At 46.7% G+C, this 25339-nt stretch overlaps 1 protein-coding gene across 1 annotated transcript in view; it reads left to right on the top strand.

Annotated features, from left to right (window-relative positions):
* Positions 1-25339, top strand: part of SLC2A5 (solute carrier family 2 member 5) — a 64920-nt gene that overhangs the window by 27444 nt on the left and 12137 nt on the right. The window contains exons 3-7 of the mRNA XM_088468225.1: positions 8006-8166; positions 10188-10312; positions 11450-11602; positions 12171-12296; positions 23849-24036. Coding sequence (XP_088324351.1) covers positions 8006-8166; positions 10188-10312; positions 11450-11602; positions 12171-12296; positions 23849-24036 — 753 coding nt within the window. The remainder of the gene's footprint in view (positions 1-8005; positions 8167-10187; positions 10313-11449; positions 11603-12170; positions 12297-23848; positions 24037-25339) is intronic.

Raw genomic sequence — 25339 nt, 5'->3', positions numbered from 1 at the left:
CCTCCCCCTTAGACAGATCATCTCCCCTCACCACCTCCCCCTTTGACAGATCATCTCCCCTCACCACCTCCCCCTTAGACAGATCATCTCCGCTCACCACCTCCCCCATAGACAGATCATCTCCCAATTCTCTCTGGCACCATCCGCCTGTGTCTCCCCACAGTGCCATCATCCTGCGCCTCCCCGGCACCATCATCCTGCATCTCCTCAGTGGCGTCTTCCTGCCCTAGCACAGAATAGCCCTTCTTTCTCACACACAGGTCATCTCCCCTTAGCACAGAATACCCCCCTCCCCACAGATCATCATCTCCCGCATCCCTAGTGTAGCAGAGCCCCTCCCCACAGACAGATCATCTCCACCTAGTACAGCAGACCCCTTCCCACAGAAATATCATCTCCCCTTAGAACAGATCATCTCAGTATAGCATCCCCCCTCCCCCACAGAAATATCATATCTCCTTAGAACAAAATGAGCCCACCCCACAGACAGATCATCTCAGTATAGCAGATCCCCTCCCCCACAGAAAGTCCATCTCCCCCCAGTTCAGCAGATCTCCCCTCACCCCCTCCCCCTTAGACACAACATCTCCCCTCACCCCCCCCCTTAGACACATCATCTCCCCTCCCTTAGACACATCATCTCCCCTCCCCCCTCCCCCTTAGACACATCATCTCCCCTCCCTTAGACACATCATCTCCCCTCCCCCCCTCCCCCTTAGACACATCATCTCCCCTCCCCCCTCCCCCTTAGACACATCATCTCCCCTCCCTTAGACACATCATCTCCCCTCCCCCTTAGACACATCATCTCCCCTCACCCCCTCCCCCTTTGACACTTAGACAGATCATCTCCAGTCACCCTCTCCCCCTTAGACAGATCATCTCCCCTCACCCTCTCCCCCTTAGACAGATCATCTCCCCTCCCCCTTAGACACATCATCTCCCCTCACCCCCTCCCCCTTAGACACATCATCTCCCCTCCCCCTTAGACAGCTCATCTCCCCTCACCCCCTCCCCCTTAGACACATCATCTCCCCTCACCCCCTCACCCTTAAACACATCATCTCCCCTCACCCTCTCACCCTTAAACACATCATCTCCCCTCACCCTCTCACCCTTAAACACATCATCTCCCCTCACCCTCTCACCCTTAAACACATCATCTCCCCTCACCCTTAAACACATCATCTCCCCTCACCCCCTCCCCCTTAGACAGATCATCTCCCCTCACCACCTCCCCCTTAGACAGATCATCTCCCCTCACCACCTCCCCCTTAGACAGATCATCTCCCCTCACCACCTCCCCCTTAGACAGATCATCTCCCCTCACCACCTCCCCCATAGACAGATCATCTCCCCTCACCACCTCCCCCATAGACAGATCATCTAACCCTCACCACCTCCCCCTTAGACAGATCATCTCCCCTCACCCCCTCCCCCTTAGACACATCATCCCCCTTTCCCCTTAGACAGATCATCTCCTCTCCCCCTTAGAAGGGCCCCCACCCCAGACATTCCGAGTCTCTCCTGATGGACCTAGCCCCAATGTCCTGCACTGCAGCTAGCCAGAATCTCTCCTCTCTGCCCTCTCCCCAGGCTGTGAAATTAAACTTGACACTTCACAGCCTGGGGACCGAAGAGTAGAGAGGAGACAGACTGCCTGGGCGTCCTCCCATTCCCGCCGGTGCCGCAACTTACCTCTGCCGCAGGCCACTCCACTTCTTTCCTTCTTCACTCCTCTGCGGCGTGTGACGACAAAGGCATGCTGGGCGGGGTTTAAATAGGCCGCGCTGGCCTCGAGAGAGAGGCTCAGGCGCGGCAAGGCAGAGGCAGAGCTGACACTCAGCCGGCCCGGGTGCCTGTAAAAAAATAGTAAGTCTGTGTCAAGACCCAGCGGCCGCGGGTGACGGGGATAAGGGGGCGGGGCCTCAATGGAAAAGCGGCCCCACAACCAATCGGCCCACCGGGATTTTCCCTGCAGAATGTAACTGCCAATCCGCCCCTGATTGCAGGTGTACAGTACAACTCATGCAGTATGTTATGGAGCCAGTATCTGATGCAGTGTGATATAGCAGGTCACAGACTGTTGTATTGTCCTAAGGCAGCCGAGACTAGCCCAGTGTACTGTTGCAGGTGTACAAATCATGCAATGTGTTATGGAGCCACTATCTGATGCAGTGTGCTCTAGGAGGTCACACACTGGTGTATTGTCCTAAGGCAGCAGAGGCTAGCCCAGTGTACTGTTGCAGGTGTACAAATGCAGTATGTTATGGAGCCACTATCTGATGCAGTGTGCTATAGGAGGTCACACACTGGTGTATTGTCCTAAGACAGCAGAGGCTAGGCCAGTGTACTATTGCAGGTGTACAAATCATGCAGTGTGTTATGGAGCCACTATCTGATGCAGTGTGCTATAGCAGGTCACACACTGCTATATTGGACTAAGGCAGCAGAGGCTAGGCCAGTGTACTATTGCAGGTGTACAAATCATGTAGTATGGTATGGAGGACACTATATGGTAAGTCACAGACTGGTGTATCTGGAAGGGCGGTTACTCTGCCAGGAGTCTGGGGGAACTCACCAAAATTCAGGAGTCTCCCGGACATTCTGGGAGATTAGTATCAGTAATCTCCAGTTTAAAGATTCCCCAATCCAGCAGCTTGTGCCCATACTGTACAGTACAGATATTTTTCATTGATTATCAGATAATTCTCAGCAAATCACAGCTCTGCAGTAGCAGTCGGCAAATTGGCTGATTGGTAGTGTGTGGAGACAATCTATAGCCCCAATTGACCACTGAAATTCAACATGTTGGACAACCTGATTTAGTTATTCTGATCATTTTTTGATCGGAATCGGCAATCAGTGAATCCCATACATTGCCATTTTTTTTGTGACAATCATCTGCAAAATGCCAAATTGACCCAATTAATAGCAGATGTATGGGGGCCTTAAAGTAAGCTTTTGAGCATGGCCTTTTATCTCATCTAGTTTTATTACTGTTTTGTTACCAATTGTACAGTGCAACGGAATATACTGGCGCTATATAAATAACTATAATTAAATAGCACCATCCAAGCTGAGATCACAGGCTGCAGCCGCGGCTCCTGCCTACACCAGTCATGCTGTGTCTGATTACTGTGGTCACTGGATAATCTCACTGAGATAGCGGTTTGGACTGTTATATTGGCCATCAATCATGGCTGCTGAGATTGTGGCTACTCTGGCACTTATATTAATAGCACACTGATTGTATGTGGAATGGATTTTGATGGTCTGCACTCTGCATGTAATATTTATACCTCTGCATCAATGGAGGTTCTTTGTAATTAGCAGCAAGAGCCACTGCAGTCTGATAGTTTTCTATGAGATTTAAATAAAATAAAGAATTGGCTGGTTTAGGGCTCTATTTATTAACATTATTTTTACTAAAATAAAGTGAAAAAGGGTGTTTTCACACCCTTTTCACATTATTTTAGTATCACCTATAGTTATTACAAGGCAATTGGAGTAGAATTCGTAAAATTCTACTCCAACCCCTAAGTATCACTTATTTTTAGTAATCAGATCGCATTTCCCATAATTGTAATGGGAAATATGATCCGCCCATAGTTACTAAAAATAAATTGTAAAAAAATATCGGGGAAAGCCCTGTGATAATAACGCCACCTGGAGGTGGCGTTATCCAGGGTCTCCCCCGGTTACCGGCCTCCTGCCCTGCTCTAACGGGGAGAGTAGAGCCGGGAGTCGGTCCCAGTAATCAGCTGTGTGGTCTAAACAGGGCCGCCTTCAGAAATTGTGGGGCCTGGGATGTACCAAATAGGTAGGGCCCCCCCAGCCCCCATTATACAGAACACAGCAACCCCCCCCCAGTAATCTCCCTTCCCCCTCACAACGAGGGGCCCACGGGCACCCACCCACTACTTTTTCCCTGCCAAATTTACACTCCCTGACGGGCTCAGCCGGTGGTCCGCTTCTACCAGCGCGCGGCCACCTGTGCCCAGTACTATATCCCCTCCCTACCTCTCCAACCGCCCGCCGCTGCTATCGTGTTTGTGGCTGCTTGTGGGAGGCAGGCAGAGAGGATGCTCCCGGCTGCTCGATTGTGCTATAGGCTAGCAGCACAGAGCAGGCTGGGAGCATCCACTCTGCCTGCCTCCCACAGCCAGCCACATACACGGCAGCAGCGTCGCGCAGTCAGAGATGTCAGAGAGATAGTGAGAGGATATAGGAGTGGGCGCTGGCAGCCGCGGCCCCCCGGCCGAGAGTCTGAGACTGTCAGTGAACGTAAGTTTAGCAGGGGTCGAAGTAGTAGTGGACAGGCGTTAGGAGGAGTGGACAGGCCCCCAGAGTGTCCGGGCCCGAGACTACAGGCCCGGCAGTCCCCCCCCTGATGGCGGCCCTGGGTCTAAACAGACCGCAAGCTAATTCACTGCAAAAAAAAATAATTGGTAAAAAAAAAATGTACTTACCTGACTCCAGGGACCGGTGATCGGGCCTCCGGTGATGACTCCCCTCCGGTCAGCTGGGGGGGTCGCGGGGGTGGGGCTTAGCGCCGGGGGGTAGCAGCGACGGTCGGCGCATGCGAGTGCACTAAGTCACAGTATTTTTTGTGAAAATACCGTGATAAGACTCCGGAGGTGATTCGCAGGGACAGAGCTTTATCGCAAGCTCTGTCCCTGCAAGGGATTTGTGGTAAATCCCTGTGATATTGCCTGAAATCGCAATGCGAATTCAGTCGATAATATCACACTACAATCTGCATTTAATATGCGGATTGTAGTAAATAGAGCCCACAGTCTTTAACTTTTGATTATATATTATTATCCTAAAATTGGAACTAGTGGATTTATAATACCAGTGTTGATATTACTCTGCTGAATGATTGGATACAAAAAATGTTTTTGTCAGAATTGATTATGGGGTCTATTTACTAATACTCCACATACCGTGGAGTCAATGCCACTCCTGCTTCGCCCGCTACGAAGCAGTAGCCGGCTACCACAGCTGTTACTAATAATAGACCTGCTGAGGAGTCCCTCTGCGGTAACATCTGAGACCCTTTGCCATAGGTGTCTATGGCAGCGCTAAGTGACCCAGGTGTAGTGCGATATTGAAGCCTGCACTTAGCGCTGGCAGGCTGCAGGCAGAGAAAATCCCTTCAGTACATACTGAGAAGCGGTATGTACAGGGATTTTCTCTGCCTTTAGAGTCTCTAACAACCCCTTATTTCCCCATAGTTCATAGATCCCTTAATACATTACATATTGGGCCTAATTCAGAGGTGGATACAGGAGTGCAAACAGTAGTATTTATTGTCCCATCTGCAACTTTATGCAAATGCCACTACAAAGCCCTTCCCTTGTGTACATCTGTGCGGCCGAGTGTGCAAGGACTGAGATGCTCATTTTTAGGTCTTAGCACACAGTAATACAAACATAGTCATGCTCCAAAGCTGGCAGAGAGGGTGCCGCTTCTGCACTTTCCCCTCCTCCCAGGGGTGCAGAGAGGGGGGGGGAGCGGGTACTATTTACCTGGGCTCAGGTTTGCCGGAGGGGCCCGGCGCCACCCCCCCCTCCCTGTTACGTCACAGGAGTCCAGCACACGCTGCTGTGTGCTGGGAGCAGTGGGAGACTGTTCGCGGCTGTTGAAAAGCAGCCACAGCAGTCTCTTATGCCTGTGGGGGGGAGCGATCACACTGATCGCGCTCCCCCTGATCACGCCCCCCTCTCCAGCACGCAGCACCGCAAAAGTTATTATTTACAGGTTTTTTTTTATTACTGAGTGGGCATGGCCTCACCTGCTCAACTAAGCCATGCCCCCTTCACCCGGGCCCCGCATGGCTCAGGGGGCATGGCTCTCTACGGCCCTGCATCCTCCCATCGGGACATACACAACTGGAAAACCACATGGTGCTGTTGTTGGTGGTGATGATGTACTGTTACCGGTCATCTGTAGCTGGTACTGCGGTGGTTCCTCACATGGTGCCGTTGTCAGTAGTGATGATGTACTGTTACCTGTCATCTGTAGCTGGTACTGTGGTGGTTCCTCACATGGTGCAGTTGTCAGTGGTGATTATGTACTGTTACCGGTCATCTGTAGCTGGTACTGTGGTGGTTCCTCACATGGTGCCGTTGTCAGTGGTGATGATGTACTGTTACCGGTCATCTGTAGCTGGTACTGTGGTGGTTCCTCACATGGTGCCGTTGTCAGTGGTTCCTAAAGTGGTACAGAAAAAAAGTGGGGTAGATACCCACGGTGATCAATATGAATGTATACATACAACTATGTTATTTAATGGTATATATATATATATATATATATATATATATAAATGAAACTCAGAAAATTTATATAATGTCAGATTATTTAGTGGAAGTAATCAAGTTATTTCTGCTGCTAGAGCTAGAATATCAGGTCTATCAACCCTGGGTAATGACAAAAAGGAAAGAAGCAGGAGGTATACCAGCACTCCAAACTATATTACTATTAAGAATATATTTTCAACTCAGAATGTCAGAATGTAAATTGTAAATGAATTAAAAAAAAGTGTGAAAAGAATTGTATCTATCTCTATTTTGTTATATTCTGTACTTTGATTTTATTTGTTGCTGTTAATTTTAAGAATAAATGTGATTAATTGTTAATAGCGATCAACATTACCTTCCCTATCAACCTTTTTTTAAATTAATTTGCAATTTACATTTTGATATTCTTAATAGTAATATAGTAGGAAGCACTGGAATACCCCCTTCTCAGGCTCCACACATGGTGCTGCTGTCAGTGTTGATGATCCACCTGTCCTCTGTAAATAAAATTGAGGCTGATCACATTAGAGGATCTGACTCCGAAATAGTCCTGACTTCTCAGAACAGAGCATGGGCCTCAGGTTGGCGACCTGACATTGCAGCGCCTAGTCCCTTCCATACAACTACATTTCCTACAATGGCTGTACTGCACACTGCCCTCTGTGTAGCTGGCTGGGCCCTATATATACTTACAATTAAAGATGAGTGGTTCGATTTTTGCCTGGATCTTGCCGCAAAGTTCATCTCTCATCGACATGTCATTGAAAGATGACATTTTGCCTCGTTTTGAAATCCGAACTTGGAAGGAAGAAACCCGAGCCAAAACCGAACCACTCATCTCTATTTATATTTATAATAAAGGCAAAGGCAATCTTAGAGCCTCTAATGGAGCATACACACGGTCAGATTTGTCAGACTTGTCAGATTTGTCAGATGAACGACTGAACGATTGAACGATTTGAACGATTTGAACGATTTTACCAAAGTTTTGAACGATTTGAACGATTTGAACGATTGAACGATTTTTAAATCGTTATCGTTCATATCTGAAGGAAAAATCTGATCGTGTGTATGCACCATAACTCCCCATTTTGGACAGTTTGCACTAGAAATTGATGCAAAATACTCATGTGCTACAACAGGTACACTATAGCATTTGCAAGTAATGTCTGCATACATTTCCATGATTGTGATAAGCAGTCACTGTAACTTAGCACATGCAAGAACACATGTAACCATAACTGTCTGCATAAGTTAACTTACATTGACCGATTAACACAATCATGGATATTAATAGTTATTAACTTGGTATTAACAGCTATACGGCATAATTGTTAATACCAAGTTAATAACTATTAATATCCAAGATAATGGATAACCTTCATCCACATATTTTAGCTATATTATTCATTTTAAATCAAGGATATCTTTAGTTTTCATTGAAGGTAGCAATTATATACTTCTCAAACGTTAACTAATTTCAAACTTTCAGGCGCTGTTAAACACTATTTTACAGACATCAGTGCCACCCAGTGGAAACATAGAAAAGTAGCAGTTCCATAGGATTGTGAATTCTTTTTTTCTTGTTGAATGCTCCCATAATAAAGTAACTTTCACTCATTTGACCCAAAAACATTTTTTGTACTAAGAAATGTATTTATTTTCCATAACTTGTCTGTATGTTTAATCCTTTGTAGTTTATGAAAAAGTTTTACAATGAAACATACATTGAACGTTACAGCTCCATCCTGAGTGTCAGCTTAGAGACTGTGCTCTGGTCTCTTACTGTCTCTTTGTATCCACTGGGCGGATTCTTCGGGTCTTTATTGGTGGGACCCCTGGTCATGAAAATTGGCAGGTAAGTATAACAGTACTTCGCAAGGTTTTTAGGTGTGATACAGTAAGTAATTCTTCTTTCCATTATTTTAGTAATTTCCAGGGACAGTCCTAGTCTTTAAAGATTTGCACAGTACTTACATTTCTATGGGCCGTATTCAATTAGTTTTGCAACCGCGATACTTTTTCACATGTCGGAGTTTTCGCCTAAATCACTTGTTTTGCATGCGGAAAAGTATCGAGCGCGGACCCACTATTCGCAATATTCAATTAGAAAGGACGTGAAAACAGCGCCCGGCGAAACTGAAACAGGCGAAAAGTCCTGTCAAAAATGGGGAACTCAGCCTGACACCCCCCAAAAGATGCACTAACATTGGGGATCACTCTAGATACCCCCGATTAGCCCTAATGAAGGTATTTGGGCTACTTAAGTTGTGTCATTTGGTGCCAATTAGCGCATTAACACAAGTGGTGAAGAATAGTATAAAGCAGTATTTTTTTGTGAAAATAAGTACACACAGCAAATGTGGGGTACTTGAAAATGGGTGCTAGCATATTTTTAAGTTGCTAAAGTGAAGTTTTAAATTACGATAAAAATCCACCTTCTGCAAGCACCTGCAATAAAAAAATAATCTGCCCCATACTTGGGGACCCCCCTGAAGTCTATTTAGCTAGTTTTTAAGTTTGTCCCCCAACTTTGCACTTTTTCATCCCCAAAATGAAAGTACTTTTTTGATGTGTTCTAAAGTCTTTTTTAATTTTTTTTTAAACAGTTTATCTTTGGGGGACTGTCCCAAGGGTGCAGGGGGGTTTCCCGAAGTTTGCACCCCAAAACCGCAATTCTGTACTTTTTTGTACCTGCTATTCATAGGAAAAACTTTTCCGCTGGTTACATCGCATTGACTTTTCGCGTAGGTGGAAAGTCTTTGGAATTTAATACGGCAGAAAGTTTGAATACAGGCCCATGTGTGCTATGTGAATAAGTAATCTGTAAGCATATGATTAAGAGACTGGGTTGAGGTACCATTAGCCTGTCTAGAGTATACCTACCTGCCAAGCTCCTGACCTAATGAGACAAGCATACAGTGCTACACGCCAATATAAGAGCAAAACAATTGGGTTCAACATTACTAGCCCCTTTCACAATTCTCCTGCCTTCACCAAGCAGTGCCAAGCAGGTGGTTGCCCAACATGTGCTTACTGCCAATCCTGCCAATCTTATAATCTTGATACAAATCTGTATTGTGAGTACCAGGAGCAAAGCCAAGTTGACTTGAACTGCAGGGATCAGTTGTGAAGTACGGGATCACATTAAACAATACTGTGAAAACAGGGAACTGTACATATATTGTAGGAGGGATTGTAGAGCTAGCTTTGCAGAATTAACCAATTCTCAAGACAGCAACAATAGTGAAATAACAAACCACCAGCCTGTAGCCCCTCTCACGACCTTGTCTAGCCTGTCTTGTGGTTAGCTAGGCCTCAATCATGGGAAGATATTGCTAGGACTGTTGAATATACACACTGGGGGTACATAATGCCATAATATAATCCTTCAGAAACAGGAATGTTTTACTACAATTAACATTCAAAAGGAAGTAAGGTGGCATTAATGGGAAAAGCAAACCAGTGGGACAGTACAGATACAATGCCCTTGATCAGGGTTTCTCCATTCCACTGGGACCTTCTTATATAAAAAATGCAGTTAACACAGATGATGAAGCAAAAGCTTGGCGAAGTGTGCCAGTGGAGAAGTTGCCTATAGCAACCAATTAGCTTCTACCTATCATATTATAGAATGTACTTGGTAAATGCAACCTCAATGCTTATTGGTTGCAGTGGGCAACTTCTCCACTGGCACACTTCTCCATTCTTTTCACAGCTCCATACATCTACCTGATATTTCATTATCCATCTCTCCATGGGCACATTGTGCGGGGACAGAATTAGGATCTGTAACTGTCTGATGAGGCCTAGTACAAGAAACACCTTCCTCAGCACCCGTTATACAGTGACTCATGGACATAATCTCTGTATTCTCAGGAAAGGCACGCTGCTGCTGAACAACATCTTTTCCATTGTCCCAGCCATTTTAATGGGGACCAGTGTCCTGGCCAAATCTTTTGAGGTCATCATCGCCAGCCGCTTGGTGATAGGAATTTGTGCAGGTAAAGAATCCACCACATGTGTGCGTGTCCATGTACTCTGTACCGCTGAAAGTGGAATTAAACGGTCAAAAATTTGCATCATGTACAAATAGACTAATTTGTTACATCCCGATTTCAGCAGGACAGCACTGTCCCGTTGTTCAACCCGTGGGCCGAAGTGGCCTGCGGGTGGTCTGGTAGGGAGGTTGGGTACCCCCAACACCACAGCTGTTCGGTGGTGCTGGACCCTGGAGGCTGAATGGATGCTGTGCATATGCGTGCGGCATCCATTCAGTGCCGGGAGAGGGCTGGGGGTAGCCCAGCTAGTGACGAGTGTTGGGCTTCCCCCAGCCTGACGTTACACGGGAGGCATGCCAAGTGGACATGCCCCCAAATAACATCACTTAAGGGGCGTGACCTGTGGTAATTAGGCCATGCCCCCATTTTTCGGCCCTGGAGCCGGCCCTGAGTATAATACCAGTCTTTTTCATGATTCCAGGGCTGATCAGATATGTATGCAAAGTAAACCCAATGGTTTGTGTACATCTCAGATGGTTTTCGATCTGCGCTTGTACAGGGTCTGTACTGGGCATGTGCCAATTCTTGTACTGCGAGATCGCTCGCAGTGTCCTCTAGGCTGCAGCATGATTGATATTCTGCGGGCATTTGGGGGTGAGGAGGGGGCAGTGATGGGGACTGTGTCCAAAAATGGAAGCATGATCTCTGTTTTGTGGGAGTGTCGAGGCCAGTGTCTGCCTCTTCTGATGCAGATTTACTGGCCTCGGCTATGGAGATGAGAAAACCATTTTGAGTAGCCGTAGGCTCACCCAGATGGGCGATACGGTGACTGATGGTCGCAGTGGTGATCGATGCTGCATCTTCGGACGATGACGGCAGTTGGCGTCTTTTGTCCTCAGACGTCTCCTGTGGCATTAGCATAATATTTCAGACAGTTTTACTTTTTGAGATTATTTTTATAATTTGCATGGAATTTGGACTTTATTTCAATAAACCTTTTCTTTCTTCTAGAGGATGGGGCTCATTTCACATCATTTTAAACATGAGTTAAATCCATTTCAGCATTACTCTATGTTTAAAGGACACCCACCATTACCTTGTTAAAACAACCACTGATTCTGAATAATGTTTCTTTCATAGGTCTCTCCTCCAATGTTGTCCCAATGTACCTCGGTGAAATGTCTCCTAAAAATCTTCGAGGAGGTATTGGTGTGATGCCCCAACTATTGATCACTGTTGGTATCCTTATGGCACAGATCTTTGGAATCCGTTTCATCCTTGGAAATACAAAAGGTGGGATACTCTTATATAAAGAAAGCATTATGAATATTTATATATATGTATTGATATATACAGTATCTTTATAGTCTTGTGCTAAGTTATTAAGGCATAAAAACTACAGAAGGAAAGATGAAAGCATTTCTTTTATAACTCCATGTATGGGGTTTGTTATTCATATATACATTGCTTTATAGTTTATACTGAAGTAAATCAGTTTTGCAATCTCAGCCTCACCAGGCCAGAGGCTGTAATAGTCTATTTTTGTGAAAGAAATTTGGAAGCGAATGGCAGACAAAGAAAGCAAAAATGAAAGTCTGCTGCAACATTTATTGATGCTCACAGTCCTGGCAATTCACTAGTTACAGTTCATGTGTAAGATGCTCTCAGAAATATGGCAACATGCAGTGAGGACAACTTTTGATTTGCTTCTAATTAGCCAGATAACCAGACTTGTTTTGGTATGTGATAAATTGCATAGAAATACAGTTTACTGTCCTGTGCAACACAGCAAAATATTTTTTTCTGCCTTCACTTCCACTTTAATCAACATTTAGGATGTACCTGTTAATGGACTTTGCAGGTTGGCCCATACTGCTAGCCCTCACTGGAATTCCAGCTGTGCTAGAGCTGATTTTTCTGCCTTTTTTTCCTGAGAGTCCAAGATACACGTTGCTGCACAAGGAACAGGAGGAACAAGCCAAGAAAGGTGCGTTGTCTAATACAGGATGCAGAAAATGAATGGGTTTAGCACGGGGGGTTAAATGAAAGACCACAAAGTTACAAAGCGGAGGTGGGGTAATTATGAGGCAATCTGAGACTGTCTCATGCATGTCTGGTATTAATGGTACAGCAAACTGTTGGTGAATTATTTAAAGATACCATTTAGTAGTACTGTAACAACCCAACCACAGAACTGATTAGAGATGTAGAAAGCCCCCACAAATTACTTTTTTCTTGTGTTAAAATTCACTGGATCCCAATGGTGATTCACCTTTCCCAATTCCTGTCAGACATCTCTGTAGGGGGAATAGATAGCAGAACACATTAAAGCAAATGAAGGTGCTTGTATGGGGATTTCTTAATGTTATAGGTTTGGTTATATATGTTTATGTTTAGAATAGTGTATTGATTTTTTTGGTATGATTTTGGTAAGTTCGGTAATTCACTTGTTAGTTTTCCTTTGGTAGTTTTTCCATCCCTCTGCAATGAGATGACTGTCTGAGGTCCCTATACCTGACAGGTTGCTCCTCAGGCATGAATACTGTAAGTATATTTTGGAGGGAATCAGTATGATTCAAATCCCGACAGCAGCAGCCGGCAGGGTGAAAATCCCGATCGTCAAAAGGTAAGTATTCACTAACCTAACCCTAACACTCCCTTAGGGGTGCCTAACCCTAATCCCCCCCTAACTGCCTAAACGTAACCCCCCCTTCCCCGCCGCCTAAACCTAAGCCCCCTGGGGGGGTGCCTAACCCCCTTCCCCTAGCCTAAACCTAACCTCCTGGGGGGGGTGCCTAACCCTAAGTCCCCCCCCCCGGGAGTCCCTAACCCAACTCCACCTCCCCGGGTGGCTGTACGCACCCGGCTCACCTTCGATCAGTAAGCCGGGTGTCAGGCTCCCGTCGTAGGTCTAATGACAGGCGTAAGGATTTCGACGTCTATCATCAGTGCCTTGCCAGGATTAGACAGTCGGCAAGCTGGTGGCCGGGATTATGTCCGTCGGCTTCCCGACTGCTTCCCTTTTGGAGAACATGCTGCTACAATGTCACACAGAACCAATACGCATTGCTCTCCCTGAATGATCTCAGGTTATGGAACATGACAATAAACATATTTGTGCTCTGCACAAATCCAGTTAATACTCTTTGGAGTAGAAGCAAACAATTAAGCTTCTGCATCCTTTGTATCGTATGTTTTTATTTTACTAGATTAATTAAGCTTCTCACAATGTTCAGTGCGTATGTGCGGAAGGACAGTAATGATACAAGCATTCCCCTGGCTGCTACTCACTTTGGACACAACTCCTGTAAGAGATTGTAATATGGGCTGTGAGTGATAGAAGTAAGAGCATGTGGTGGGGTGAGGTACCATGGAAGAATATCCAAGAGCATCCCAAATATTGTAACACATAAAATCTTTATTTGCAGGTTTTTCTGTAAATGTACAATACCATTATTATTACTACATTAAGCAAGTGATAACAAACTTCCTATCAGCCTACATTCATACACCAGGTGAACAGAGATAAACCGTAATTACAATAAAGACACAGAGGGCTGATTCAGAAGTGGACGGAGACAAATGCCTCTCCAAAACCCTTCCCTTGCATGCATCCAATCGTCCGAATGTGCAAGGACTGAGGGGGTCATTCAGAGTCGGTCGCAAGCGCTGAGCACTCGCAACCGACTCGATGTTGCCCCTCTGGGCATGCGCACAACGGAGCTGGCTCCATCGTGCGCATGCGCGAGACCCGGCTAGCGACGGACGCTCCATCGCTAGGGTTCTCGCAGCAGACGGGGCGAGCTGTCGATGGTGAGTGACAGCTCGCCACGTTTGGGAGGCGGGCAGGGGGGTGCCTGCCCAAACTGAGGCGTTCCCGCCGGAACGCTTGCCGTTTGGTGGCGGCCCCAGTGAGGAGCTTCCTGTTCGATCAGAGCAGGAAGCTCCGTGGGGCTTACGAGTGCCCAGACCCAACCTTAGGGTCTGGTCGTAAGCCCCGATGGTCGCGATGGTCTTGACCATCGCGACCATCATCCATGTTGGTCGCTAGAGCTGTGGGTGTTAACCCACAGCTTAGCGATCGACAAGGAGGCAGTCGTTCAGGATGCAAGCGACTGCCCTGATTGAGTGCGACCGCTTGCAACTAACGACCGCCTCTGAATGAGGTCCTGAGACTCCCACTGTCAGCATCCGCAGGTGATGAAATACAGATTTGTGCGTCTTTAGATGCGTTATCGGTCGCACTATAGAAACTTGCACCAGCCCTATGGCAGATGCAGTTTTACCATCCGAGTATGTGGCCCTCAGTGTGAGTGGTTGAGCGTCTCTGTACACAACCGCTTTCACTTACACGCCTGCAACAACCTATAAAATGGCCATAAGACGGACCATCTCACTGTGTATGTTTAGCCACCTCCTAGTCCCTGTCCAGCTCTTTTACGAGATATATCTGATACCGTGCGTCACACTGCAGCATTGCCTTTGTAGGTACAGTCTGTCTATCGAATGCACCATAGAAGTTTTTAGGGATTTTTGTACATGCACAGTAGCAAAAAAAAAATCACTCAACTACGTGAACATTGGCATTGCATGTGCCTCTGAATCAGGCCCAGAGACGTATTGGCCGAGAAAGTGTCAGCAGAATTTCATTATTTATTGAAAGGTGGGAAAAGGTATGGTGGCGATACGCACACAGTATCAAAATCATGAGAAATAATAAAATAAAAGGTGTAGATGTGGGCCAACTGCCAGCCCATTGGCAACAACTCAATGCCTAGATGGGGGCCAACTGCCAGCTCATTGGCAACAACTCAATGCCTAGATTGGGGCCAACTGCCAGTCCATTGGCAACAACTCAATGCCTAGATGGGGGCCAACTGCCAGCCCATTGGCAACAACTCAATGCCTAGATGGGGGCCTACTGTCAACCCATCAACTGCAACTCAAGGCTTAGATGTGGGCCAACTGCCAGCCCATTGCCAACAACTCAATGCCTAGATGGGGGCCAACTGCCAGCCAATTACCAACAACTCAAGGCTTAGATCGGTACCAACCAGGGCCGACTCTAGGCTTCTCTGCGCCGAGCGTCATCCTGTGCTGCACTGCCATGCCCCTTCCCTCCCCATGAGCATATACCCAATAACGCCAGCAGGAGAGCAGTGGGCGGGATTATCCTGAGGCGGGCGATGGTGAGTTCAGACAGGGAGCAGGGCTGCATCCTTTAGGCTATGACACTACGGCCGACGGCTCTGCTAACCCATGCTTTGAGCCACCACTGGTACCAACTGCCAGCACATTGCCAACAACTTAAGGTGTCCAAACTATGACACACAAAAAGGCCTACCGGGATCATTGTTGTTGCTAATTCCAGTAGTGTAACTCCAGTAGGGTAAAATCAACCTAAATCCATGTATTGGTGGGGAGAGCACCTCAAGACCTACGGCAAGACAGCCACTGTGACTGTTCTTTCAGAGAAAACAATTAAGTCAACAATCACAATAAGCAGGGATGTGTGTATGTGTGTGTGTGGGGGTGGGTACTTCCAAAGAGGCAAGAGACCTCCCACCCAGGAAATCACTATACTGCCAACTAGTGGGACGACTCTAAGGTTGCAGGTTTCTGATTTATCCGCTCACTCACGCCCTCTCTCTGCAACTCAAGGCTTAGATGTGGGCCAACTGCCAGCCCATTGCCAACAACTCTTTGCAGAGTTATTCCTGGGCCTCCAGTAAATGACACCATAGGTCTGATGAATGTCTCATTTCATCTTACTGAGAAAGATGTTTAAGATAAGATGGCAAACATGTGACTTTGTGTAGAATACGCTTTACTCCAAGACTAAATTACCATGTAAGAAAGACGCTTGTTGAGGAGGACATTAAAAGGTCTAAGGAACCTCTGACAAGAGATGGGGAAGACTGGCCATGGGATAATAGTAATTTGTGCAATTCTCAGATCTGTGCTTTATGGATTCGTGGAAAGCCAGGAAACATGTAGGGTATCATTATACCAAGTGGAAGAAGATTATTTGGTCTGATGACACCAATGGGAAACATATAGAAATCCAGCGGAAGAACAGTCCTCAGGGGCAGATTTAGGTTTCAGGCCCCTGCTAGGCACATTATTGGCCACCCACCCCCCTTCACCCACCAATTTTATTATTTTCGCTATTAACTTAATGTGATTGTTTTTCCCTGCCTGGAACAGCAGATGAATAAACAGTGAATGTCTGTGTCTAACAGTGCCAGGTGCCACTGTGTGGGAGGTGTTGGTTGGACATGGGTCTGTCTGTCACAAACACTAAGGTAGTCCCCAGGTGACAGCTCGCACAAGGCAGCTCCCGCTCATTGTACATGCTGGAGCTTCTATATGTTAGTGTGCTTTGCCCTCAACGATCTGTCAGGCCAGCGGCCTATGGGAACTCTGATGCAAGTGGCGCCCCTAGGTATGTTTCTCACGTGGCTAGTAGGAAATCCACTGCTGGCTGTCCCAATTTACTCCCCAAAAATTAAGGTACAGCAACACTACAGATTTTTGGTAACAGCGAGGTGCTGAATAAATTATTGGAACACCAGCACCTCGTGAATTGCCCCACAAGAATAGTTTTCATATTGTGAAACATAGTGCCAGGATTATAATGGGGATGTTACTGTGATATTAGGAACTAGGAAATCACCAAAATAATGCGCAAATAATTGAGGCAAGATGCAGACAAATCGTGAAGCACAATCTACTACAGTAATGACCTAGGACTTGGAAGAACTATATTCCAGCAGGACAATGAACCAAAACAAAAAAGCCACATTAAAGAGGCCTTGATAAAAAAAGTAATTATGTCAATGGAATGGTTTTATATTATTTGCCAGCCATATTCATGATAAAACATACCACTTGCCAACTATTTCATTCTACCCTGACAAATGAACTAGTGTTAGCTTCTTTTCATGCTATATATACAGTATCTATCATATATATATATATATATATATATATATTGTGACACAGTCAGAGTAGGGGTCCCTCTCCTGGGTAGAGGACTCCTTCCTTACACACACAGCAGCTGGGAAACAGTACGCCAATCTGGATTCGAGTACAAGCTGGTCGGCGCCAGTCTTTATTGTGCAGAACAGAAACAACATAAAGAAACCATAAACATAAATCCTAGCCCTGGCTGGGCTCTAACTTTACAGGTGGTTCCCTCACTACAAGAACCTGGCAGGGCCTAATGCCCTCACCAGCAACAAAGGCACAGCACAGCACTTACAGATAGGTTTTTCAAGAGTTGTCTGAGCAAACTCCCTGCCTGCTCTCCCAGGTGAGACACTCAGCCTTAAACAAACTAGGCTTATATTGGCCACTCTCAGGTGGAAATCCTAACAAGCCTGTTACCAGGCTGCAAGACCCAAAAACCTGGAGTGGCCGTGGGTGGAGCCCTCCCTCTCCTCTCACCCACAACCCCCAGGTCCCAAACCGGCTTTTCAAAAAGCCGAGACTCAAGCCTGCTACACTGCAGACTTTCTCCTGGGGGTTTAAAACCCATAAGACAGGAATCTGGGACAAATGTACCTGCCACAGACCACTTTACCAGTGATCCTATCACATATCCCCCCCCTTTGTTTCGACCTGTGGGGCGGAACAACTGAAGCCCCCAAACAATGAACGCGTGACAACGCGTCTGCATTGGCCAGCTGGCTTCCTGGCCTGTGTTCCACTGAAAATGTAAAAGTTTGTAATGCCAAGAACCATCTCGTAATTCTCGCATTACTGTTCTTATTTTCGGACATCCACTTCAAAGGGGCATGGTCAGTGATCAATTTGAACTTTCTTCCAACCAAGTAGTACCTCTAACGCCCACTTTATGGCCAATGCCTCCTTCTCCACTGTGGTATACTTTCTCTCATGTACATTCAACTTTCTGCTTAGATAGAAAATAGGGTTTTCCTCCTTGTTCTGGGACAGGACCGCTCCTATACCTACTTCTGATGCATCGGTTTGTACTATGAATTCCCTGTCAAAATTAGGAGTCATCAGGACTGGTTGGGAACACAACGCTACGTTCAACTCCTGAAAAGCTTTTTCTGCCTCGGGACTCCATTCTACCATGACTTTTTGTTTGTCTTTGGTCAGGTCAGTCAGTGGGACTGCCATGGTGGCAAAGTTGGGTATAAACCTCCTGTAGTACCCCATAATTCCCAAGAAGGCTCTCACCTGCTTCTTATTCAGAGGCCGTGGCCAGTTTTGTATGGCATCAACCTTATTGAGCTGAGGCTTTATCAGGCCTCTGCCAATGGTGTATCCCAGATATTTTACTTCCTCCATGCCTAGACAACACTTTTTTGGGTTGGCTGTCAAACTTGCCTTATAGATGGAGTCCAACACTGCTTGTACCTTGGGTAAGTGAGACTGCCAATCAGGACTATGAATGACCACGTCATCCAGATAAGCAGCCGCATACCGTCTATGGGGCCTTAGAATCCTGTCCATCATTCTTTGGAAGGTAGCAGGTGCCCCATGTAGCCCGAAGGGCAACATCTTGTACTGAAACAAGCCCTCTGGCGCTGAAAAAGCTGTCTTTTGTTTGGCGCTCTCGGTTAACGGTACTTGCCAATACCCTTTGGTTAGGTCAAGAGTGGTTAAATACCTTGCCGTCCCTAGTCTCTCAATCAGTTCATCCACTCTTGGCATCGGGTAGGCATCGAATTTTGAAACACTGTTCAACTTTCGGAAGTCATTGCAGAAACGCACACTCCCGTCGGGCTTTGGAATCAACACAATGGGACTTGACCATTCACTATGTGATTCTTCAATAACCCCTAACTCTAGCATATTTTTAATTTCTTTTGACACCGATTCTCTTTGTGTTTCTGGTAACCTATAGGGCTTTAGATTAACTTCAACCCCTGGGTCAGTGATTATGTCATGTTTAATGACCGAGGTTTTCCCAGGTACGTCAGAGAACAGCACCCTATTTCTGATCAGAAACTCCTTAACCTCTTGTTGTTGAATTGCCGACAGGGTTTTTGCCACTGTCACTACGGGAACTAAGGGCCCTGGATTTACTGGAGGGGCTCGGAAGGCCGACATTACCGTTCTATTTTTCCAGTGCTCTAACAGATTTATATGGTATATCTGTTCCAGCTTTCTTTTCCCCGGCTGGTAAACTTTGCAATTGACCTGTCTCACTCTTTCTAAGATTTCAAAGGTCCCTTGCCATTTAGCCAAAAGTTTATTTTCCACAGTGGGAACCAACACTAAAACTCTGTCCCCAGGAGCAAAGCTGCATAACCGAGCATTGTGGATGTATACCCTCTGCTGTGCCTGTTGAGCCTGTTCCAGGTGCTCTCTCACTATCGGCACTACCGCAGCAATTCTCTCCTGCATTTGAGAAACATGCTCAATCACCGTTTTGTAAGGACTAGACTGCCCCTCCCATGTCTCTTTGGCAATGTCTAGTAACCCCCTTGGGTGTCTCCCATACAACAAGTCGAAGGGTGAAAACCCGGTGGAGGACTGGGGAACCTCCCTTATGGCCAACAATAAATACGGCAATAAGTAATCCCAATCCCTACCATCCTTGTCGACCACTTTCCTAAGCATGTGTTTTAACGTCTTGTTAAACCTCTCGACCAGCCCATCGGTTTGGGGGTGATAAACCAAAGGTCTTAACTGTTCTATTTTGAACAGGCGGCATAACTCTTTCATGACTTTTGACATAAACGGTGTACCCTGGTCAGTTAGTATCTCCTTAGGTATACCCAGCCTGCTAAAGACATGAACTAGCTCTCTGGCAATGGTCTTGGTTGAAGTATTGCGCAACGGGATCGCTTCCGGGTACCTGGTAGCGTAATCCATTATGACCAGAATATACTGGTGTCCCCTGGCAGACTTCATTAAGGGTCCAACCAAATCCATCGCTATTCTTTCAAACGGCACCTCTATAATAGGCAATGGAACTAGTGGACCCTTAAAATGTGGTCTGGGAGCATGATACTGACACTCAGGGCAGGATGCGCAAAAGTCAGATACCTCTTTATGAAGCCCGAGCCAGAAAAACCTCTGCATTATTCGCTCAGTGGTTTTCTCTACCCCTAGATGGCCTGCCGTTATAGGACCATGGGCCAGATCCAACACTGTTCTTCTGTAGGCTTTGGGAACTATTAGTTGTTCCACAACATCTTCCCCCTTCTTAGTCACCTGATATAACAAATCCTGACACATTCCCATGTGGGGATAGGACAAAGCACTATCAGGGTCTACGGGTTTACCATAAACTACTTTTACATTCTCCCTGGCTTTTACCAAAGTAGGGTCATTCAACTGCTCCACGGCAAAGACCTCTCTTCTGACCTCTAAATCAGGCAGACGATCAATTGGCCCAACAACACTTTCCACCTCAGTGGGAGGCACATCAGTTGGCGAGCCACCCTCACGCTCCGCATTCTCTACTTCGCCAATCATAGTAGAAAAAGGGAATAACTCTGCCTCAGAAGAAACTCCCTCCTCCACTACATCGACAACCTTCTCAAATGGGTCGGGGTTCTTCACTTCTGGAACAAAACGGCTTTCCCACAACTTCCAGAAGTGAGCAAAGTCTCTCCCCAATATTGCATCGTACAGACCATGCACCAAACCCACAGAAACTATAGCAGAACCACATGGTGTCTCGATGTTCACCTCGGCAGTAACATAATATCGATTATCCCCATGTATGCAGGTCACACCAACAGTTTTCCCCTTACGCCTCAAGGGGTTCACCAGCTCAGCTTTCATAAGTGTCACCAAGCTACCAGAGTCTAACAGTGCCTCTACTCGGTTGCCATCTACAGTGAGTACACACATGTGCTTATCAGTCTCAGTCTGCCGGTCAGCCATACAGGCTGTCTGTGCAAAGAAAGACCCCCTGCAGTAGACATGAGCAGTATCACATTGCATAGGTTCAGTTGTAAGTGAACAATTAGCGGCAATATGGCCGAAGCCACCACATCGGAAACACTGAGTCATATTAATGTCTAGTCGTTTACGGGGCAAGAACCTTCCCGGCCTGGCAGGCCTGTCTCCAGGTTCTACACCCTCAGTCTTAGGTACATTCCACTGCCCAGCACCCTTCTCCCCTGGAACAGTCTTACCAGTGTCTGTGGGAGTTCGCCGGTGCGCCATCGGGGCTTGGTGGGGCATACTCATCAGCTCCTCCGCCGCCACGTACCTCTCCACCAGCTCGACCAACTGGTCCGTGGACTTAGGGTCTGCATGGCTCACCCACTTGCGCAGAGTCGTAGGTAACGATCGCAGGTACCGGTCCATCACGACCCTTTCCACGATCTGTGGTCCCGTCAGCGTCTCAGGCTGTAGCCATTTTGAGGACAGATGGACGAGGTCATGCATCTGTGAACGTGGAGGCTGGTCCATATGGAACTCCCAGCGGTGGACCCGTTGGGCACAAGCAAAGGTGGTGACTCCCAAGCGAGTTAGGATCTCCTGTTTTAGTTTTTTATAGTCCTTGGCATCAGCCAGGCATAAGTCGTAATAGGCCTTTTGTGGCTCCCCAGACAGAAAAGGTGCCACCAGACTTGCCCACTGCTCCTGGGGCCAACTCTCCCTTTCGGTCGTTCTTTCAAATGCGGTGAGATAGGCCTCCACATCATCGCCCGAAGTCATCTTTTGGAGGAAGTGACTGGCTCGTATGGAGTGAGTGGTGGTGGGAGGACCAGTAGTAACATCTCTGGGCCGGGTGACCAGGTGCTGTACCACCTCTTTTATGGCCTGGCTGTTTTCCGCTAAGGCCTGGCGGGTTTCTTCAATGGCGACCTGTTGTTGCCTCTGGGCTGTCTCCAGGGCCAACAGTTGCACCCTGGTGGATTCCTGCTGAGCCCTGGTAGATTCCTGCTGAAGTTTGTTCGTCTCCTGCTGAGCTGCTGTAGCTAATGTCCTCCATTTTGTCCTGGGGTGTAGGTTGGAAGCTGAACCTTGCCTCTCTGAGCATTGGCTGACGCCTCCTCTATGGGACTCCAAGGACTCCAGCGTTATTTCCACACTCACAAATTGGGTGTCTGTCCCTTTAATATTTAAACGGAAAGTTTTCCTCTCGCTGCAACTTCAGTGTGTGTGGGTGCCCGCATTCTCCACCATATTGTGACACAGTCAGAGTAGGGGTCCCTCTCCTGGGTAGAGGACTCCTTCCTTACACACACAGCAGCTGGGAAACAGTACGTCAGTCTGGATTCGAGTACAAGCTGGTCGGCGCCAGTCTTTATTGTGCAAAACAGAAACAACATAAAGAAACCATAAACATAAATCCTAGCCCTGGCTGGGCTCTAACTTTACAGGTGGTTCCCTCACTACAAGAACCTGGCAGGGCCTAATGCCCTCACCAGCAACAAAGGCACAGCACAGCACTTACAGATAGGTTTTTCAAGTGTCTCTGAGCAAACTCCCTGCCTGCTCTCCCAGGTGAGACACTCAGCCTTAAACAAACTAGGCTTATATTGGCCACTCTCAGGTGGAAACCCTAACAAGCCTGTTACCAGGCTGCAAGACCCAAAAACCTGGAGTGGCCGTGGGTGGAGCCCTCCCTCTCCTCTCACCCACAACCCCCAGGTCCCAAACCGGCTTTTCAAAAAGCCGAGACTCAAGCCTGCTACACTGCAGACTTTCTCCTGGGGGTTTAAAACACATAAGACAGGAATCTGGGACAAATGTACCTGCCACAGACCACTTTACCAGTGATCCTATCACAATATATATATATATATATATATATATACAGAGACATGCCTAACATGCAAAATAAATAGTGGCCTCATGATTTACTGCTCATTTATAGACAAATAATGTGAAAATAAACCATGCTTAAGATAAATAAGGTATGTGACAGGGATGTAGTAATGAGACCGGCGGCCGCGAGGCCCGACAAGGGACTTAAGTTAGGAAATACCGATGCCTATCTTAATACTGACGCCGGTACACAGAAGGACGCCTGCCCGAACGAGGTAAGTCCGGGGCGTACTTAGTGTTAGCCGCAGAGGTGTGAGGGGGTTATGTTTAGGTTACATAGCGGGGTTAGCGTTAGGTTTTTTGGGGGCATTAGGGTTCGGTACCCCTAGGGGGGAGAGTTAAGGTTAAGCAACACTGGGGCAGTTAGGGTTAGGCACTAAAGGGGGAGGGTTAGGTTTAGGCGCGAAGGGGGGAGACATAGGTTTAGGTACTAACGTGGAGGGTTAGGGTGTGGGATGGGGAGGGTTAAGTTTAGGCTACAAGAAGGGAGGGTTAGGGGGAGAAGGGGGGAGGGTAAGTATACTTACCTGACCCTTGTCGGGATACCAACCATCGGGATGCCGCTGTCAGTATTGTGACAGGAGGCATCCAGACAGCCGGCATTACATACCGATTCCCTCCCATCTTGGCTGTTTAGCTTTTGCATATACCAGCATTTTATTTTGTATACAGTAGCTTTAGGAATGGTTGATGGATAAGGTAGATATTACCATGGAAGTTCATGATACTGGGTAGCTAAATCCACCGTCTATTTGTTTTCCTTCAAAGACCTACGACGCTTAAGAGGCTGGGAAGATGTGGATAGTGAAATTAAGGAAATATATCAAGAAGATCAATCAGAGAAAACAGAGGGACGTCTTTCAGTGAAAAACCTGTGCTCTTTCCGCCCACTTCGCTGGCAGCTAATCTGTATTATTGTCATGAACATGGGACAACAGCTGTCTGGGATAAATGCGGTGAGCTGGAAACTTTATAATGTAGTAATGGGCCTTATTAACTGTACTTCCACCATTATAATTGTAAAAGTAAGGAGTAGTAATATTCTGCAGAGCTCTTGCAAGATGAGCACAGCAAAGCACACGATGTGTGAGATGTGGGTGACAGTGACATTTTCATTGCTATGACTATATAAGTGACAGTGGTGCTGTTGTTGTAACAATGCGGAAGCTTGCTGCGACATGTATGTGAGCATTGCCCAGATGGCATGTTCTCTGTAGAGAAAAAAACTCATGACAGAAATCATCACAGGTTGTGGTGTAATACATAAATAGCAATATCAACTTAGTGAGGAATTAGGACTGTAAAAAGTAAAAAAAAAATGTATCTGTAAAAGTGTGAATATAATTGCACATGCTACATATTAAATTGTATGATGTATTTCTGTACCCTGTGTCCATAAATACGGATAAAACTTTGCTCTTAAATAAACCACTGTCCATGGGGCTCATTCAGAGATATACGCTTTGGCGATATTTATGCAGTTGGCCGATGTTTTTATTACATCGCACGTGTCAGTCGCATGGTGCATGCGTCTTGGTGCCTCTGCGATGTCGCTCACAGAGAGGATTTAGATACAGAGTGATTGACAGTTAGAGGGCCTGATTCACTATTGTACGCAACTGCGCTTACGCACACAATCTGGCAATTGTTTCGCACTGTGCGTGCATGCGCGAAACAGCCACTGCGATCGGGACTGCGATCGCAGCAGCTACGCAGACCCATTGCAGAGTGATTGACAGGAAGTGCCGTTTGTGGGTGGTGACGGGGGTGGTCTGCGATATGCAGGCGTCCCAATGCAATGCATAAATTATCCACTGCGATGCCATACTCAGTCTGAGGTCTCATAGCGTGCGCAGAAGTTAGCAATTTCTGGCTTGTGTGAGTGAGGCTGTGATGGTACCCGACTGTACCGATGGTTTCGCTATTCTGCTAAGTATTACGGATGTGTGCAATGTAAAGTGGGCGTCCTTATGTAGTGCTGAGTTTGCATTGAGATCGCAATGGATTACCATGCTATCGCAGTTGAACTGCGTGCATACACAATATTGCGTACCGTAGTTAATCAGGCCCAGATACAGGTTATGTGTGGTAACTGAGGGGTGGTTAGAAAAACGCAGGTGTTTCGCAACCATTGTATAGGCGTGTCACAGACGTTTTATAGGGAATCGGTATGACATACCGCCAGACGTGAGCCCGGCGGATGTAATACTCACGCCGGAAGACAGAAGAGTGAAGATCCCAACAAGGTAAGTAACTATA

This window comes from Taudactylus pleione, unplaced genomic scaffold, assembly GCF_031769625.1.
Source record: "Taudactylus pleione unplaced genomic scaffold, aTauple2 ptg000082l, whole genome shotgun sequence".
Classification (NCBI taxonomy): domain Eukaryota; kingdom Metazoa; phylum Chordata; class Amphibia; order Anura; family Myobatrachidae; genus Taudactylus; species Taudactylus pleione.
This window is presented reverse-complemented; position numbering and strand designations above follow the sequence as displayed.